This window comes from Schistocerca piceifrons, chromosome X (genome assembly GCF_021461385.2).
Source record: "Schistocerca piceifrons isolate TAMUIC-IGC-003096 chromosome X, iqSchPice1.1, whole genome shotgun sequence".
Classification (NCBI taxonomy): Eukaryota; Metazoa; Arthropoda; class Insecta; order Orthoptera; family Acrididae; genus Schistocerca; species Schistocerca piceifrons.
In genome coordinates, this window is record NC_060149.1 from 164,612,029 (window position 1) to 164,631,887 (window position 19,859).

General features: G+C 39.6%; 1 protein-coding gene across 2 annotated transcripts in view; it reads left to right on the top strand.

Moving 5' to 3' along the window:
• Positions 1-14,964, top strand: part of LOC124721651 (cysteine--tRNA ligase, mitochondrial) — a 99,312-nt gene extending 84,348 nt beyond the window's left edge. For both annotated transcript variants that reach the window (XM_047246717.1, XM_047246718.1), the window contains 4 exons: positions 634-732; positions 13,440-13,556; positions 14,404-14,499; positions 14,754-14,964. In XM_047246717.1, the coding sequence (XP_047102673.1) occupies positions 634-732; positions 13,440-13,556; positions 14,404-14,499; positions 14,754-14,828 (387 nt within the window). In that variant the 3' untranslated portion in view covers positions 14,829-14,964. The remainder of the gene's footprint in view (positions 1-633; positions 733-13,439; positions 13,557-14,403; positions 14,500-14,753) is intronic.
• The last annotated feature ends 4,895 nt before the right edge of the window (positions 14,965-19,859 follow it).

The following is a 19,859-nucleotide window of genomic DNA, read 5'->3' on the forward strand; positions in this document are numbered from 1 at the left end:
CTGGAGGAGGGAGTGTTACAGTCCGTAAAATGTTTTTGTAGCATTTCCTGGGTGTTCTCGTCATTGTGGAAAGCTCAGTGGATTATCACACATATGCATCTGTCCTCGGGGACCGTATCCACCTCTACGTGCTGCTTGGTTTTTCGTCGGCATGGTGGCACCAACCAGAAGGACAGAGCAATGTGTCACACAGCTCACAGTGTATGTGCAGAATGCCAGGATAAGTTTACAGTACTCCCCTGGCCACCAAACTTCACAGATTTAAACTCAGTCGTGAATCTGTGGGATCACCTCGATCGGACTGTTAGCACCGTGGATCCTTCGCCTTGAAACCTAGTGCAGCTGGCCACAGCACTAGAGTCCCTCCAAATCCCTGTCAGTACCTTCCAGATAATCATTGGCTCTCTTCCTGCCTGTCTGCACTGCAAAAGGTGTTTATTAATGCTTCTGATAGGTGGTCGCATTAATTTGACTGGACCACGCATTTTAAAAAATGGTAAAATATTTCCATCAGTAAGTATCGTTATCATGTTAGTAATAAATAACTGAGGTTATTGTTTTATTTAGCATCAAATGTTTTTAACAAAAATTTTAGTCATTATTGTTAATATTGCACATCGTTTTTAATTGTAGGATGTTTATGTTGGAAGCCAGGCAGCTGGAGTGGTAGCATGCTGCAACTTTGTAAAGAACACTATGGAATCATTTGGAGTAACTTCTTCTACAGGACAGGTAAGCTGTTCATTCTTATAACAGAGATGACACAAAAGGCTGAAACTGAAATGCTTGCTCTTGAATAATTGCAAAGGAGCTATTTTGCATATTCAGTCAGACTCCCTCTGATTTCTCCCCATATAATATTGCACCAAAAATTATATGTACTGTTTCTGTATTCGTAACAAATGTGAGTCAAGACAGGAGTTTATTTCAGCGAGAAATACAACTCTGTATTGAGGGATAATGTACTCCGCTTCACTGGTTGCTAGAACTAAGACTAACCACCATTTTAAATTAAATTAGCCATGAAGGAGGGTATGATACATAAGATGTGCCAGTGGCCAACTACACGTCTCTTGTTGCTGTCTCGGGTAAAAGGAAGGAGTTATACATATTGTAAACAAAATTGGGTATTTGCTTGAGGCGAAGAGTGACAGGATTTCTGAAACAGTGCTGTTTGTGATCTGTTGCATACTTCTGTAGCGTATGTTTGTCACATATAGGCAAATTGCACCATATATGAACAACTGGCATGAAGAGTTCCATATACTATGGCTGTAGAAGTGAACAGTGGCCACAAAAGCTTGCACGGGCTAATTAGTGTGCTACAGCTGAGCAGCTCACCATCAGATTAACTAGGAGTTTATGAAACATTTTTTTAAAAACAAATATAAAGATCCAAAATAATTGGATTGAATTTCAAATTCCCTTTTGGCTACCCTGATTTTAAATTTTTACTGTTTCTAAACATTGCTTTTCTCAAATTGCGCTGTAGTTCTTTGTTGATTCATTCCCCTACCTCTGTCCAATCCAAACTAGTTCTCCACCTCTTAGCAATGTTGTCATAGTGCAGATATTGCAGAGATGGAGGTTTCACAGTATTTCAGGTCTCCAAGTTCCTCTGGTTGGTCAGGAAACATGGGGAGCTCAAATAGATGGATTTAACTGACTGCCATCTGTTTCCATCAGAAGTTTTTGATAGATTTGGATACAAAAGCTTGATGTAAAATATTATGTTTGTGTGTGTTTCAGAGAAAAAGTGCAGAGAAAAAGAAAATTGTCTAAAATTTACTGCTACTTTTGAATGCATGGGAATAAAACAACAAAATTCACAATAGAGAATTATGTAAAAACTGACTCTCTCTCTTTAGCAGGATATAAGTGGATTTTGTTTTCTATTAGGATGAAACTGCTAGAAGGGCGTGGAAAAGTTTGAAGATCTTGATTGAATTTAAAGTAAGAGTAATATTAATTTTCCTGTGAAAAGCAAGAAAAATAAATTAAGAACAATGAAACCCATGATTATGTACGAGGGTTGGAACTTAAATGGTGGCAACTATTTATTCACAACTGATACAAAAGAGTTACATGTTTGCACCTGTTACTGTCCTTCAAAGGAGTCACCAGCTTGTGTAGAACCCATTGCCAGTGATGTGGAAGGTGTAGTATACTGTTAGCAGAGCCTGTTCTGTTGATGGCGCAAATGGGGCGGTCTACTACCTGTCGAATCTCTGGAACACTTCTGAAGCAGAGGCTGCAGTGGATGGGCACCACTGTTGTGGGCTGGGCATTGGGATCTAATGGACGTCCAGCACGCCAGAGTCCTCTGATCGGTCCACACCGGTGGCCAACCCAGTTACTGCTCGCACTGAGGCTGACCCTTCGCCTGTGGTCGAGTGGGAGGTCGCCCTGGGGCGAAGCAGGCGGAGAAAGACTTCCCAGGCGGCCGCATGTAAGGCCTCCCCGGTTTGTCTGACAAACAGGTTCCAGGTGCTGTCTGTGGCTGACACTGTCGCTGAGCCAGGTGCTGTCGCCTGTCTTGTTACAGAGGAAACCACTCAGCCTGCAAGATCCAGGCAATTGCAGAGGGTGGGATTATTGGTAGTTGAGAGCTCCAATGTTAGGCATATTATGGGCTCCTTAGGGACTTGGCTGACAAGAAGGGTCAGAATACCAGTGTGTACTCCATGTGCGTACCAAGTAGAGTCATTCCAGATGTGGAAAGGGTCCTCCCGGATGCCATGAAGAGCACTGGGTGCAGCCAACTGCAGGTGGTTGCTCAAGTCGGTACCAATGGTGTGTGTCACTTTGGATCAGAAGAGATTCTCTCTGGTTTCGAGTGGCTAACAGAAGTCTTGCTTGCAAGATGAAAGTAGAGCTGACCATTTGCAAGATAGTCGACAGGACCGATTGCGGACCTGTGTTGCAGAACTGAGTGGAGGGTCTGAATCAGAGGCTCAGACGGTTCTGCGACTGTGTAGGCTGTAGATTCCTCGACTTGCGCCAAAGGGTGGTTGGATTTCGGGTTCCGCTGAAGAGGTCAGGTGTCCACTATAAGCAGGAGGTGGCCACATGGGTAGCAGGGGCTGTGTGGCATGGACTGGGCGGTTTTTTAGGTTAGAGGGTCTCGGGAAAACACAAGAAGGGCTTCAGTCACAAAGGGTGCAGGCTGAACACAGGAAGAACGTAGATACAGGAAACATTGGTATAACAGTTGTAAATTGTCATAGCTGTGTTGGGAAAGTACCAGAGCTCCAAGCACTAATAGAAAGCACTGTGCTCAAATTGTTATAGGCACTGAAAGCTGGCCTAAGCCGGATATAAGCTCAGCCGAAATTTTTGTGAAGAACTAAATGGTGTTCCAAACGGATAGGCTAAACATGGTTGGCGGTGGCGTGTTTGTTGCTGTCAGAAGTAGTTTATCTTGTCGCAAAATTGAAGTAGATACTTCCTGTGAGTTAGTATGGGCAGAGGTCATTGTTGGCAACCAGAATAAAATAATAATTGGATCCTTTTAGCAACCTCCCAATTCAGATGATACAGTTGCTGAAAGGTTCAAAGAAAACTTGAGTTTGATTTCAAACACGTACCCAACTCATATGATAATAGTTGGTGGTGACTTTAATTTACCCTCGATATGTTGGCGAAAATACATGTTTAATTCTGGAGGTACGCATAAAATATCATCCGAAATTGTGCTAAACGCATTCTCTGAAAATTATTTCGAGCTGTTAGTTCATGAGCCCACGCGAATAGTAAATGGTTGTAAAAACACACTTGACCTCTTCGCAACAAATAATCCTGAGTTAATAACGAGCATCAAAACCGATTCAGAGATTAGTCAACACAGAGTTGTCGTAACGAGATTGAATATTGTAATCCCCAAATCCTCGAAAAATAAGCGAAAAATATACCTATTCAAAAAAACAGATAAAAATTCACTTGACGCTTTCCTAAGAGTCAGTCTCCACTCATTCCAATTAATAATATAAGTGTAGACCAGATGTGGCTTAAATTCGAAGAAATAGTATCGGCAGCAATTGAGAGATTTATAACAAATAAATTAACAAACGACGGAACTGATCCTCCTTGGTACACAAAACGGGTGAGAACACTGTTGCAGAAACAAACATGCCAAATTTAAACAGACACAAAATCCCCAAGATTGGCAATCTGTTACAGAAGCTCGAAGTTTAGCGCGGACTTCAATGCGAGATGCCTATAACAGTTTCCACAACGAAACTTTTGTCTCGAAACCTGGCAGAAAATGCAAAGAGATTCTGGTCATATGTGAAGTATGTTAGTGTCAAGAAACAATCAGTGCCTTCTCTGTGCGATGGCAATGGAGATACTATCAAAGACAGTGCTGCCAAAGCAAAGTTACTAAACACAGCCTTCCAAAATGCCTTCACAAAAGAAGACGAAGTAGATATTCCAGAATTCAAATCAAGAACAGCTGCCAACATGAGTAACATAGAAGTAAATATCTTCGGAGTAGTGAAGCAACTTAAATCACTTAGTCTTCTGGTCCAGACTGTATACCAATTAGGTTCCTTTCGGATTATGCTGATGCATTAGCTCCATACTTAACAATCATATACACCTGTTCACTCGATGAAAGTTACGTACCCAAAGACTGGGAAGTTGCACAGGTCACACCGATATTCAAGAAAGGTAGTAGAAGTAATCCACTAAATTACAGGCCCATATCATTAACGTCAATATGCAGCAGGATTTTAGAACATATATTGTGTTCGAACATTATGAATTACCTCGAAGAAAACGGTCTATTGACACACAATCAACATGGATTTAGAAATCATCATTCCTGTGGAACACAACTAGCTCTTTATTCATATGGAGTGTTGAGTGCTATTGACAAGGGATTTCAGATCGATTCCGTATTTCTGGATTTCTGGAAGGCTTTGAGCCGCTTGGCTCGTAGTGAAATTGCGTGCTTATGGAATATTGTCTCAGTTATGTGACTGGATTTGTGATTTCCTGCCAGAGAGGTCACAGTTCATAGTAATTGACAGAAAGTCATCAAGTAAAACAGAAGTGATTTCTGGCGTTCCCCAAGGTAGTGTTATAGTCCCTCTGCTGTTCCTTATCTATATAAACGATTTTGGAGACAATCTGAGCAGCCGTCTTCAGTTGTTTGCAGATGACGCTGTCGTTTATCGACTAATGAAGTCATCAGAAGATCAAAACGAAGTGCAAAACGATATAGAAAAGATATCTGAATGGTGCGAAAAGTAGCAGTTGTCCCTAAATAACAAAAAGTGTGAGGTCATCCACATGAGTGCTAAAAGGAATTCGTTAAACTTCGATTACACGATAAATCAGTGTAATCTAAAAGCCGTAAATTTAAATAAATACCTAGGTATTACAATTACGAACAACTTTAATTGGAAGGAACACACAGAAAACGTTGTGGGGAAGGCTAACCAAAGACTGCGTTTTATTGGCAGGACACTTAGAAAATGTAACAGACCTACTAAGGAGACTGCCTACACTGCGCTTGTCCATCCTCTTTTAGAATACTGCTGTGCAGTGTGAGATCCTTACCAGATAGAACTGACGGAGTACATCGAAAAAGTTCAAAGAAAGGCAGCACATTTTGTATTATCACGAAATATGGGAGAGAGTGTCACAGAAATGATACAGGATTTGGGCTGGAAATCATTAAAAGAAAGGCGTTTTTCGTTGCGACGGAATCTTGTCACGAAATTCCAATCACCATCTTTCTCTTCCAAATGCGAAAATATTTTGTTGACACCGACCTACATAGGAACGATCACCACGATAAAATAAGGGAAACCAGAGCTCATACTGGAAGTTATATGTGTTCATTCTTTCCGTGCGCTATATGAGATTGGAATAATAGAGAATTGTGAAGGTGGTACGATGAACCCTCTGCCAGGCACTTGAATGTGATTTGCAGAGTATCCATGTAGATGTAGATGTAGAGGCAAAAGCCATGAAGTGGTTCCTTCATCTTCGGAATCAAATCAAAGTCACAAGGACTGAAGTCCGGGGAGTAAGGTGGATGGTACAGTACTTCCCAGTCCCATCGACCGAACAGAGCAGCCACATCTTGCACTGTATGTGCCCATGCATTGTCATGTGAAATGATGGGTGGGTTGCTCATAAAGTGTCGTTGCTTTTTTCACAAAGCTAGTCACAGGTGATGCTCCAAAAATGAACAGTAATACTGTGCATTGACGGTCTATCATGGAGGAACATAATGTGTTAGGATAACACAATCACAGTCGTACATGAGAATCACCATAACTTTCACCATACTGGGGCTCTGATGCACTTTCAACTTTCCCAGCATCGCAGCGACCCATAATGACGCCATTTGTTGGATTGGCATTTCAGTTTTAGCTGATACGATGTGGCACATGCCTCATCCAGTGTTATGATACGGTATAAGAAAGCGTCTCCTTCACGCTCATAGCGCTCCAAATACATCTGAGCAGTGTTGTAACACATCCATTTCTGCATTTCCATCAAATCATGCAGAACCCATTGTGATGCAATATTTCGCATGCCCAGGCATTCCTTCAGGATGCGAAGCACAGTCATATGCGCTAATGCAGTTTTGTTGGCAAGCTCACGAATCATATGGGGTAGATCACTGTCCACTAACACAGCAACAGCATGCACTTCTTCTTCAGAGATGCTAGGATGACCTGCCTGATGCATGTCTGCCACAGTTTGCTGACCTTCATTGAAGGCTTTTACCCAATGTGCCACTGTTCTGCATGGCAGTGCCAAATTCCCACACACCTTTCAAAGACCTTGATGACACTGTTATGCTGTACGACCTCTGGCACATTCAATCTTGATCCAACTCCGTTGTTGCTGTTTCAAAAATGTAGTGACACCATTCTGTTAGACTGCTGGCTCAGAAGTGACTGTGTTTCCCTTGACTGTGCGCAAGCCAGTGACACGGGACGGGCAAGTCCATTTGCTCAGAGGTAAGGTAGGTATGTCAACAACATGTGCTATCAGCGACAATAGTAGATTCCATTGCATAGTGTCTCCACAGCAGTGTTGCCACTATTTAAGTTCCAACCTACGTAGAAAAGTATTGGCTCAGGCCAGAGACAATTTAAAAAAAACACCGGCATGAAACGTGCAGTAATCCATAAATAATTGTCATTTCTGCATAGGAAAAACATTTTGGTTCTCTTGTTTTTATAACAGCTGCTACATATATGATCTTCATTTTGACTTAAAAAGTTAAAGCTGTCTTCTTCTCAGAATCGTTGCCGGAGGTTAAAGAAGTGATAAGTAATAGAAAAAAATCTTTGTCTTGCCAAGGGTCAAACCCGTACCTTTAAATTCATAGTCTGACTGTACCCATCAAGACACACCATTTTGATATACCATAACAAAATGTAATTTACTTTCTGATTGCAACTGCAGAAGTGTCCTCAGAGAAAATGCTTTTGTATATACCACAAGATATAGCCTGAAAGTCCATTCACTGTTTTTCATTGAATTAACACCTCCATTTCTCATGGCCTCATGTGATGTTATTGGAATTATTAATCCAGAGCACTCTAGTTGTCAATTCTTCTTCCTCTGGCCAGCTGTGCACCGATCAAACGACCCCATCCTCCATTTTCTCTGGATGGCTTCCAACTTGTTTTTCACTTACTGCAGAACTAGTGTAGATAAGCAGAGTAAACATGCTATTCACAAATTCAGGCTTATTTGCCAGTTAACCATATATGCTGAGCGGGTCTATATTTAATGATATTGATAGGGCATTATACCCTAACTTGCTTCTTCTCTGCAAGTTGAATTGCTTTCACATTATTGAAACTGACCTTCTCCTAACAGGCAAAAATTTTGCTTGCTAATGAATTCTGTGGTATGTGTAACTAGATAAATGAATGTTCAAATGCTCAATTTTGAGCAATGGCAAAAAGCACCTTGCTGGTGGAGTACTACTGGGGCAACAACGTTATGCCGCAGAGAATGCTTTCATGGCTTATTTGGGGGCTACCCATCCATGTGTGAGACATTCTTGAATTCTTTATTATTTGTCATAGTAGTGGATCACATACATTCAGAAGTGCTGGGATGTAACAGCTGTCTCCCAAGTAGTATACTGTGGTTGAGATACGTAGTACCAAATCTTGTGCAACTCTAATACTCACTACCAACTCATTATACAGCATATGTTCATATGGAGAGTTTGTTTTGTCTTGATGTTAGGATTTATCGCCAAAAATTTCAAACATGTGTTTGTATACAAAGTTTTGTTCCATTGCATTCATTGATAGAATGTGAGAAGAATGATTGTTTATATGTTGTTGTGCAAGCAGTTTTTAGTCTAAATTTAACCTGCACTGCCTTTGAAGGTGGAATAACAAGGGGCTTGAAACATATTCTTTGATTCTGTGCTGAGAAACAGTTATTGGAATTTTCTAAGTAAATTTTTATGCTATATTAGGCCTTTCTCTGTGAGTGTCTGTCAGATGAAATTGTTCACCATTTCTGCCATGCCATTCTGGGAGCCACATAAGATCACGACCATTCATTCTCCCATTTGATTTACCAATAACTGAGCCTCCATAATCATCTCACTTTTTATCACTATGTGTTACTACTTATTTGTTGGACATTACTGACTCCAGTTGTAACTCATTAACTGTGTAATCGCCGGCCGTTGTGGCCAAATGGTTCTAGGCGCTTCAGTCGAGAACCGCACGACTGCTACAGTCGCAGGTTCGAATCCTGCCCTGGGCATGGATGTGTGTGATGTCCTTAGGCTAGTTAGGTTTATGTAGTTCTATGTTCTAGGGGACTGATGACTTCAGATGTTAAGTCCCATAGTGCTCAGAGCTATTTGAACCATTTTGAACTGTGTAATCAAAAGGGTATACATTGAAAGTCAATTAGCAATCTTTGCCCAAGCTAATTTTTGTGAAGAGATGACTGGATTTTGCTATAGATTTTATTAGATAGCCTCTCCTCATGCATGATCACATCATCTGCAAATCATACATAACCACGTTAGCTGCAAAGAGTCTGATATTGCATCTAATATTACCCACTAAGTCATTGATATGTAGCATGAACACTAAGACATTATACTGTCATAGCTTTAGATAAAACCTAAATATTGAACACTAGGCTGCAAAAAATGGCATTTTATATACTTTACAATATAAACCAGCTGCTTGCAGTGTGCTAAATAAAACATGAGAAAATACTCCTATTGTAATATTATTCTTCAACTAACATATACCAGATGGTATGGAGTGAAGCATCTGTTCCCTCATGCCGTTTGTGAGTGGAACATGTAAGGGAATGCCTAGCGGTGTTACAAGGTATCCTCTGCCATGCACCATATCATTACTTGCAGAGTATGTATGTGGATATAGATGTAGAACCAGGTTATAACAATAATGCTAAGGAAGATCAATGTGATTTAATAATTCTTTGTTGCTGTGCCATGCTGCAATATCATGGACTACATCTATTTTTTGCTGACATTGACACAGTGGTTGGGGGTGAGTTGAATGTTGTTGGACTGTACTCCTCTCTTTACTCTGTATTGTTTCCTGCATATTTTATTTTGTAACAACAGAAGTTTCATGTGACTGAACTATTATCAGAGTCTGTGTTGTATGGACCCAAAAGTTTCATTCGTGCTGTTCACATCTCTCAAGGGTGTAGTGAATGGCAACATTGCAGACCAGTGAATCTAAGTACAATATCTGACATTGAGGATTATTACAAACAAAATGGCATTTGTGGCTAATAACTTTCATTTTAAGAAACAATACTTCATATATCTACATTGATAATGTCTGTCAGTAGAAATTATAATGGATTAGCCACAATATGCATTTTATGTGTGAAATGCACTGTCAAAAAGCCACAGATACATTAGAATCTGAAGAATTGGGACAGCCAGTGCCTTAAAATTCCATAAGAAACATGACATACCAGGAGAAGACCTTCTATTCCTCTGAAACATTATTAAAGACAGGAAATATTCACAGAACAATGTGTGATACCACTGAACTTTTTCCTAACATGAACTGCATATGTCCTTGATGCAGTTGCTATTCCTGCATTTGTTGCTGTGCCTGTGCCTGTGCCAGCTGCTGATGGTTTGCTTATGTTTTCAGTTGCTGCTATTCTTGTTATTGTAGCAATACAACTAGCTGCTAATACCAGTGGTTTTTAGGATCTACATAATTTAGATTAACTAGGTCCATGGTACACTGATGTACGTTCTGAAAACTCTCAGCCACTTTTGTAAATGTGTAACGTATTATTTATATGCAGTACAAAATCACATAGAAAAACAGTGTAAAAATACAGCAGAGCTGTTATACTGAAAATGACTAATCTGATTGTAGGGACTGCCAAGTCATTAGTATTGCAGGATCATCATTGGAAAGTTGGGCTGCCATAGTTATGATTGTAGTTTTTAACCTAATAGCAGCCAAATCCAGGTTTGTAGTAACACACGAATGACAAAATCAGATAACCAGGAGACTGATTTTATTGTCATACAGAACTGGCCCTCGAGTTACAGCAATTGTGTTAAAGGAAGTGTCTACTAACCAAGCATGTGATGCTAATGTGAAATGATTTACTGATGCTGGATTCGGATAATGCTACTGTTCTATAAACAATAATATGAGAAGTTTCTTTCTCCACCCATGCCCAATCCTAATGGTCATATAAAGAAGTTAAACACTAGCTGTTGTCTTCTACAGTATTTTTAGAAATGAAAACATAATACTTTGTCAAAACCATACATTCAAACTTAGAAATGTTTGTAATATGTCTCTGAGGACATACCAGTTCTCTCTCTCTCTCTCTCTCTCTCTCTCTCTCTCTCTCTCGTGTGTGTGTGTGGGTGGGGGGGGGGGGGGGGGGGTGAGGAATGTATTTTTTCTGATCGCTAAACAATTAAACAATTTTCCATCTTTTATACGTACCTGTCCAGTGTTCACTGCCTCCTCCAGTTGGCAAGTAGTGATTTCTCATCATGTACAAATTACGTTTTGTCCAAGTTCTGCAATGGATTTCTCATAAACCTTTAGAATCTGTTGAAAAGTGCAAACTGGATTAAGTTATGTATGACACAAATGATGTCAGTACATGATGAGACTACCTAGAGCAGCAGTATAGATCATATTGTGATTTGTGTTGCCTTTGACAATTTTATCTATGAGTTCTAGTATCATCACCCCAGTATTTACCAAAGAGAGCAACCTTGCAAGAATAATGGTGTTCACCATTGTTCTTGCAAAGCTGCTCTGTTTGGTAGGTGTCGGGGTGGTGATAGTGAATAGCAATGGACATTTGTGCTAAATTGTTTGTTCTTAAGTATATTCTTCTACAAGACAAACTGTGTATGGTTAAGCATTGACATCTGGTAAGATTAATTATTACCCATTGCCTCAACATATTTACATACTTACGCATAAAGGATGTCATCATCATAGACTTGTGTAGTTACAGTTCCAAGTGAAATGGAGAGACATCCAAGTCTATACAGCCAGTTAAATATAAACCATCCCACACCATGACATTGTCACATGATAAGAAATCTTTTTCATGAGTGTTTGTTTGATGAGAAGTGTTTCTGGATTCATCTAATGCGTAGCATGGCTGAGGTCCCAAAATGACAAGAACATAGGACTCATGGCCAAGACTGTATGTACATGAATTTAAATCATTGAGTTCATTCCCATAATTGAGGCTGCGGAAGGGGAAAAGTGACAATATGTTATACCTGCTTTCTCAGTTTATATGCCAGCTTCATCAACTAGTTTGCACAGCACTGTACTGTGTCTTACAGAGAGAAAGTGAAAGAAACTTACTGTTCCAGACTGAAGTATAATAGAAGCTTTGAATTGGCTGTGAAGCATGCACAGCACAGATGGTTCTGTTGCTAGAATGTTGCTCAAAACTGTAAAAAGATGCAGATTCACTTCGTGATATAATAATTGGTTTTAATTTATCAGGAAGTGTCATTATGCAATGTTGAGATCATGGAAAGCGTCGCCTCATTCTATAATGTTAAAGTGTGTGAGCATTTGATTACTTAAAAAAAAATAGACTCGGAACACATTTTATGTGCCTTCACCTCCTTCTCCAGCAGTACTGATGAATACCCTCCTTCTTTCCCCCTTTACTTCTGTACCCATTCACCCCTCCTTCTTCCACTACTTTTGTTCCTCCTCTCTCCTGACCATGTTCCTCTCCATATTGTCCCCACTCCATACCTCCCCCTTACCTTACCTCCTGTCTCCTTACCACCCAGTCTCCTAATCCCCCCCACCTTCTCTCAACCCCCTCTCCCTTGCTATCCCTTCTATGCTCCCTCACTCCCTGTCTCCCATGTATCCTCCTTTCCCCCCTCTTATTCTCCCCCCATCTTATTCTCCCCCCCTCTTATTCTCCCCCCTCTAATTCTCCCCCCTCTATTATTCTCCCCCCCCTCTCTTATTCCCCCCCCCTCATATTCTCCCCCCCCCTCTTTTTCTTTCTTCCTCTCCCCTCCTCCACTTCTCTCTCCATTCCCCCTTCAGTCCATCTCCCCCCATCTCTCCATCTTCCTCCACTGTCCAGTTCCTCCTCCTCTCCCTCTTCCTCTCTCTATCCATTTCCCCCTTCTCTCCCTCTTCCCCCTTGTATACCTTGTCCCTAGACTCTCTCTCTTCCTCCTCCTCAGTCTCTTCATCCACTCCCTCTCTTTCTATCATCTTCCTCTACCCTCAACTTCTCCTCAATATCTCACCTTGTCTCCTCTCTTCTCTCTTCATTTATTTACCCCTTTCCTGTCCTCTCTCTCTTCCTCACTTTTTTTTCCATCTTCTCATGTTGGCCACCTCTTCTTCCTCTCTGTTAATAATCACCATTTGTTTCTCATTTCCTTTTATTTCAAAACAGTGCATTTTTTGTTATTAATGTCTGCTCCTTGCCCTTTTCTTACCATTATCTAATAGCCACAGCACCATTTGTAGTATCTTTGCTTATCTTGTCATTTATTTCACAATGCCCTCACTGATTCATAGCTCTCTGTTTTCTTAGTTAAACCCCCATCCCTGTACCCTTACCTTACGTACCTTTCCCTAGTCTCATGTCAAGGCTTTTTTTCTCTTGAACTTTGGGTCATTTGATTGAGTCAGTTGATCAGTAGATGTAGCTCTGCATGCATTTGTTTTCCAGTTGTTCTTCTGGAATATGAATCAAATTAGAAGAATTTCAATGTGTTGATTTGTGTGTTATTTGTGGCATGCTGCATTATTTGTCAAATGAATTATGTCCTGTTTATACATACAGAGCATATAATAAAATATACTGAGATATGATGTAATAAGTTTTCTTCATAGTACATAATATACCTCTATAAATACTTCTGTATTGCTTTAATTGATTTATTCTTACAGAAACATAGTGAAACAACAGTCACAGCCAATGTTGGGCTGGTTATCGATAGTGCATTGACATTCAGGAACACTGTCAGAGAATTGTCTATATCGTCACTGAAGGATAAAGATATCGAGGTAATTAAGAGTTTTGCACTACATAGAATTGTTAATAATTTGTCTATATGCTAACATGTTGCAGGTTCTCTACACATATTCCAGGGAAAGAAATTTGAAACTGGACTTTTAAGAAAGAGATCTCATATTTGCTGAACATCTTACAATCAGAGTTGTGTGCCACATTTATCATAAGAAAAGAGTGGTCTGGTGGCTAGGAATTAATATCGTTAATACAGACAAGCTTGTCTGTGCTGCTATCAAACTTTTGAAAGTGGGTATGTCACACACCAACAAATAATTCCTTATCTCGTCTATAGTGTTGTGTTGACTTGGTAGTGCCCCATTGAGTTACCTTCGTAACTAGTTGATGAGTCAAGGTCTCATTCGCATAAGACTGCAGTAGGTGGTAGAAACATCCATTTACAGAAGTGAAGATAAACAAGTAACTTCTGATTATAGACATATCTCTTTCCATCCTATATTATGCACCCCAATCTAGGGTTAAGACATAATAATGATAAATAGTTGCTATGCCATGCTAGCCTGTGACACTCCATAGGCCATATACTAAGATCAAAGAACATTAGTGAAGAATTGGTTAGTGATGTATATAAAATAGTACTGAGAAACATGTAATTTTAATGTCTAGCAGAAGAGGTGGTGACAGTTCACGTGATTGGGCGATGGTTGCTGATCCAGTTTTTTTTCTTTGAAATCGACATCACATTCTGTGTCTAGAGCGTTGTATGAATATGAATATGAACATGAATCTCAGTACCTGCTATGCAAATGTAATACATTTACTGTCTGATTTTCCTGTTATTCATTACCTCCACATAGCATTATATTCTGTGATTATTTTCAGAATCATGCTGAAAAATCAAAAGCAAATTCCGAGGCCTTGTTGAAAGCATGTGACAACTTCAGGGATGATCTTCGCAGTGCCGGCGTAATAATTAAGGTACATTTACTTCTGACAATATTAAATGCTATGTTCAGCATGACTCTCTAATTCATTAAGAGGCAGACATAAAAGAAAATTAATGAAATGAAGTTTAACTTGGAATGAGACCAGTCTAATCGTTAAAACAGTATTACCAGTATTCATTGTGGCATTACATTATCTGCATGCAAGATAACAATTACATCTGATCTATGGTTCCATACACACATTCTTTGAATTAGTCATGTAATTATACTGTTTTGGTTTTTCAGGATCATAACAAAAAGTCATCTTGGGTGTACAATAAAGCTGGAGTTGACAGAACAAAAACTACTGGAAAGATGTAAACCATAATGATTTATGAAACTGTTGCATAATTTGAAACTTATTTATCAGTGTTGTCATTCTGTTACAACACTTCAGTCAGAACAACCATTGTAATATTGTTTCTTCCCATTTGTGTGAATTAAATAACTGAACTTATGTTTGAGTTTTATGATAGAATATACCCTAAATACAATTTTATAATTTGCACCACATGAAAGAGTTTGAAACTCACTGTCAAAAGAGCTATCTATAGCAGAGAACAAGTGTCAGATTCAGTTTTACTGTCTCATTTTTGTGCAAAGTAAAATAATTGATTTAAAAGTGAGAAAGTAATTGCGAATAACCTTCTATACCTGAATTAATCCTCAAGCAGAAGTTTTCGCCATTATTCTCTGAATTCAATGCTGTCACCACTTTGTGGTTCTCTTGCCATATTGTAATTTCCGTGCTGCCTTTGTCATAGATTTTCATCATAATATAATGTGTGGAGCTTGGTTGTAGATGTTTAATTTGTGAGTGAAAAGCCTAAAAGTTGTGTTTACAAAAGATTTGTTTGGTTGCATATAAACCATTCGTAAATATATAGTCATGAAGTAGTTAAAATACTTGGAATTATAATTAAGCTGACAGTGTTCTGAGTGCTGCAGTGTGGGCTGTATACATTACAGGATGCTGAAACGTCGTAGATACGTTCATTATTCACAGTGCTCATTGAGTATGCTGGAAAAAAGTAGTTTCTGCCATTGGTTGAAAATATGGTGTTGCAATCAGTCAGAATGTCAGTTGTTCCCTGTTTTGACATCAGTATGCTGTTTGTCACATGGTGACTCCTGAAGCTTTGGAAGTCCCTAGGTTTCTTGTTGAAAACATAATATAGAAGCGTGTAATGGTGTTGTCCACAGTACAACAAATGCCTATCATCTGGAGTCTAGTGGCCCCTTAGAATGCTTTAATAAGGCTTTGGCACATATATTCTCAATTTACATTGGTGTTGAACAGAGGGCTATATGCAATACTGCCTATCATGACAGTTGCATACAACACAGCAAAGCAATAGTTTACATGTCTCACACCATTTTTCCTGATTTGTGGTCAAGAGGTTGAAACAATAATGGGCACTTCATGTTCATTTTAACTTGATGATGGTCAGGATGTTTATGGCAAATAGCTAATCACCAGAACTGAAGAAATAATATAGCTGATGTGGTTATGGACATCTCACATCTAGGATAAGGACCATGACTGTTATAATGATAGATACTGGCTTTTGAGCTGCAACTCAGGTGACCTAATGTGGTTGGTGTACCAGAAATGCACAGCGTTGGTGTATCAGAAATATAATTAGTGCCACTGTTGCTGGCACTGAATCCTGTGTTGCCTATGAAGTCAAAGATGATCATCCTACATTGAGGAGACAAAAGAGTCAAGACATTATCCATTTCCTTCGCATGAAGTTTTGTCATAGTCCTGAGGTGCAGATCTTCAATAGGGGTTTCCAATGCAAGGAACGTGAAGCTGTGTATGATGATCGTCATGCCTCAGTGTAAGTATCGTCTCTAATCGCTTCATTGTTGATGGGACATTAAGGCACAATCTCCATCCCCCCCCCCCCCCACTCTAAGTAACTCCATTTAAATGTCAAAAGGATTGTGCAGACATATCAACATGGCCAAAACCAAGGATCCATCATCAATGTCATATGAAGGACTAGACCCACGTAGCTGCAGTCAACTCTGAAACAGCAGGTTGCTGTTTTCCAAGGTTGGGGAGGAATACCGTGTGTGGTACACCACCACCACGGTGTAATGGTTATAGTTGTTGGCTTGTGAAGTACAGGTCACCAGTTCGATTCTGGCCCCCTGCAAATATCATTTAAGATTTGTAATTTGTTGGAAATTCTGGGAGTTATTTGCTTACAGAATGTTGAAGTTCACTGTAACATTCTGTTGATTCAAAAATCTCAGCACTATCTACTCACTTATATTTTGCCGACTAATCACATTAACAACCTTGGTATAGTGGGTGTACATAAATGTGCAGAAGCTTAAATAAAATTTAAAAAACTACTTCACGTTAATTTCATTTTCTTTCAGAGTGTACTAGGTCTGGTTGTTCCAGATTTAGCAGCATACCTTATCACCACCACAGGTGTATAATTTAATATGTAACTAGAGCAAGAACTGTTAGCCGTTCCTTGCTCTGTTTGTATAGTGCTTCTGTACAATTTATTAATCACCCTTCTTGACAGTGTTACCCACTCTACACCAGAACTTGTGTTCTTTCTATAAACTGTTAGCAAAATCATTTAGTTAGTGTTTAATAAAAGATGGTCTGCACATGTGCATGTAAATAAAGGAAAGTGAACAGTGCATGCAAACTGCATTGTTTGTTTGGGCTGCTCCTAGCATTACATATATTGTTAACACAGGAAGGATTTCAGATCCTGCTAACTTCATGCACAAGTTCCGACATTGGTGTCTCGTCCAATATGCCTTATCTGTCTAGGCTGACTGCTGTAAATAATCTCAGGGCAGTTATGACTGAGACTACTAGCCACCTGCCATACTATTTAATCATAGCTGTTATATGGACATACATAGAAATTGTTTCATGCTGAGGTAGTATGTCATCTGTGCTATTCAGAAGGGATTTTGTCATCATAAGAGATGTGTAGTGCCCTAATAGATGATGCATTCTTACAACAAGCAAAAGTTAAATAGACACATACCATTGCTGTGGTAAATGGACTGTCAGATTGTGACAAGTAGTTACACATATTGGATAAATTGGTTACGTATACAGTTCTACATAGAGAGGCTGTTTAATGACAAAATAAATCAAAGACTTTAGTGTAAGCTTAAAAACATGTTGACTCAAATTAAGTTTGCCATGAGCCCAGTACCAGCTCTAAACTAAAAATACAGGGCTATTACAAGTGATTGAAGTGATTTCATAAATTCACTGTAGCTCCAATCATTGACATATGGTCACGACACACTACAGATATGTAGAAAAACTCATAAAGTTTTGTTCAGCTGAAGCCGCACTTCAGGTCTCTGCCGCCAGAGCGCTCGAGAGCGCAGTGAGACAAAATGGCGACAGGAGCCGAGAAAGCGTATGTCGTGCTTGAAATGCACTCACATCAGTCAGTCATAACAGTGCAACGACACTTCAGGACGAAGTTCAACAAAGATCCACCAACTGCTAACTCCATTCGGCGATGGTATGCGCAGTTTAAAGCTTCTGGATGCCTCTGTAAGGGGAAATCAACGGGTCGGCTTGCAGTGAGCGAAGAAACGGTTGCACGCGTGCGGGCAAGTTTCACGCGTAGCCCGCGGAAGTCGATGAATAAAGCAAGCAGTGACCTAAACGTACCACAGCCGACGGTTTGGAAAATCTTACGGAAAAGGCTAAAGCAGAAGCCTTACCGTTTACAATTGCTACAAGCCCTGACACCCGATGACAAAGTCAAACGCTTTGAATTTTCGGCGCGGTTGCAACTGCTCATGGAAGAGGATGTGTTCAGTGTGAAACTTGTTTTCAGTGATGAAGCAACATTTTTTTCTTAATGGTGAAGTGAACAGACACAATGTGCGAATCTGGGCGGTAGAGAATCCTCATGCATTCGTGCAGCAAATTCGCAATTCACCAAAAGTTAACGTGTTTTGTGCAATCTCACAGTTTAAAGTTTACGGCCCCTTTTTCTTCTGCGAAAAAAACGTTACACGACACGTGTATCTGGACATGCTGGAAAATTGGCTCATGCAACAACTGGAGACTGACAGCGCCGACTTCATCTTTTAACAGGATGGTGCTCCACCGCACTTCCATCATGATGTTCGGCATTTCTTAAACAGGAGATTGGAAAACCGATGGATCGGTCGTGATGGAGATAATGATCAGCAATTTATGTCATGGCCTCCACGCTCTCCCGACTTAACCCCATGCAATTTCTTTCTGTGGGGTTATGTGAAAGATTCAGTGTTTAAACCTCCTGTACCAAGAAACGTGCCAGAACTGCGAGCTCGCATCAACGATGCTTTCGAACTCGTTGATGGGGACATGCTGCGCTGAGTGTGGGAGGAACTTGATTATCGGCTTGATGTCTGCCGAATCACTAAAGGGGCACATATCGAACATTTGTGAATGCCTAAAAAAACTTTTTGAGTTTTTGTATGTGTGTGCAAAGCATTGTGAAAATATCTCAAACAATAAAGTTATTGTAGAGCTGTGAAATCGCTTCAATCATTTGCAATAACCCTGTATTTCTTAGTTAGTTTGTTTCCATTCTTGAAAACTGTTTTCCTAACAACAACAAAATTAAATGAAATACTAGAAACTCTTCAAAAATAAAGAAGAAGAAGATTGTATCAATAAAAAGATTAGATCAATAAAATTATCACAGTGTTTTCAAGTATAGAAGGGAAGACCTTGTAATTACAGAGTACTTTCGTATTATAAATAGTGTCATAAAATATTGTGGAAGGTTATTAAAAAATCTGGGAATATGCATATCAGGTCTCAAACTCTACTAAGACTACTAGCTATACATTTACTGAGTACATAATAAAATTTTTAAAATTATGAAATACTACCAGTTGTAATATTTTACAATTTATAGAAGTTATTTTATCCTGTCAGGTATAACAATTGATGACAGAAATTTTATTTATATGAAAATTGTATTGCATTGTAAACCTTATTCAGTGCAACTAACACAATTCAAGCAGTTATAGAATGTTCTTCGAGTAATCCATTGAGGGATGCCAGGGGTAGGCTTACCATATCATCAGGATTAGCCTGGACAGCCCTGGTTTTAAGTGCTGTCCAAAATTTGAGACTTGTGAAGAGTAATTTTTTAGACCTATGTGTTCGACATTGCATTTTTAAACATTCGCATATGGCCAAGCCTCCATCAGACAATCTTGGAGCAAGCACTGATATCAATGGGGAGGCATAGCTACCAATTCTGAAATATTTTTTCATTTATGTTTGGCCATTTGACAGCACAGCAGGAGCAATGTGTTAATGTTGTCATGTGTGCAGTAACT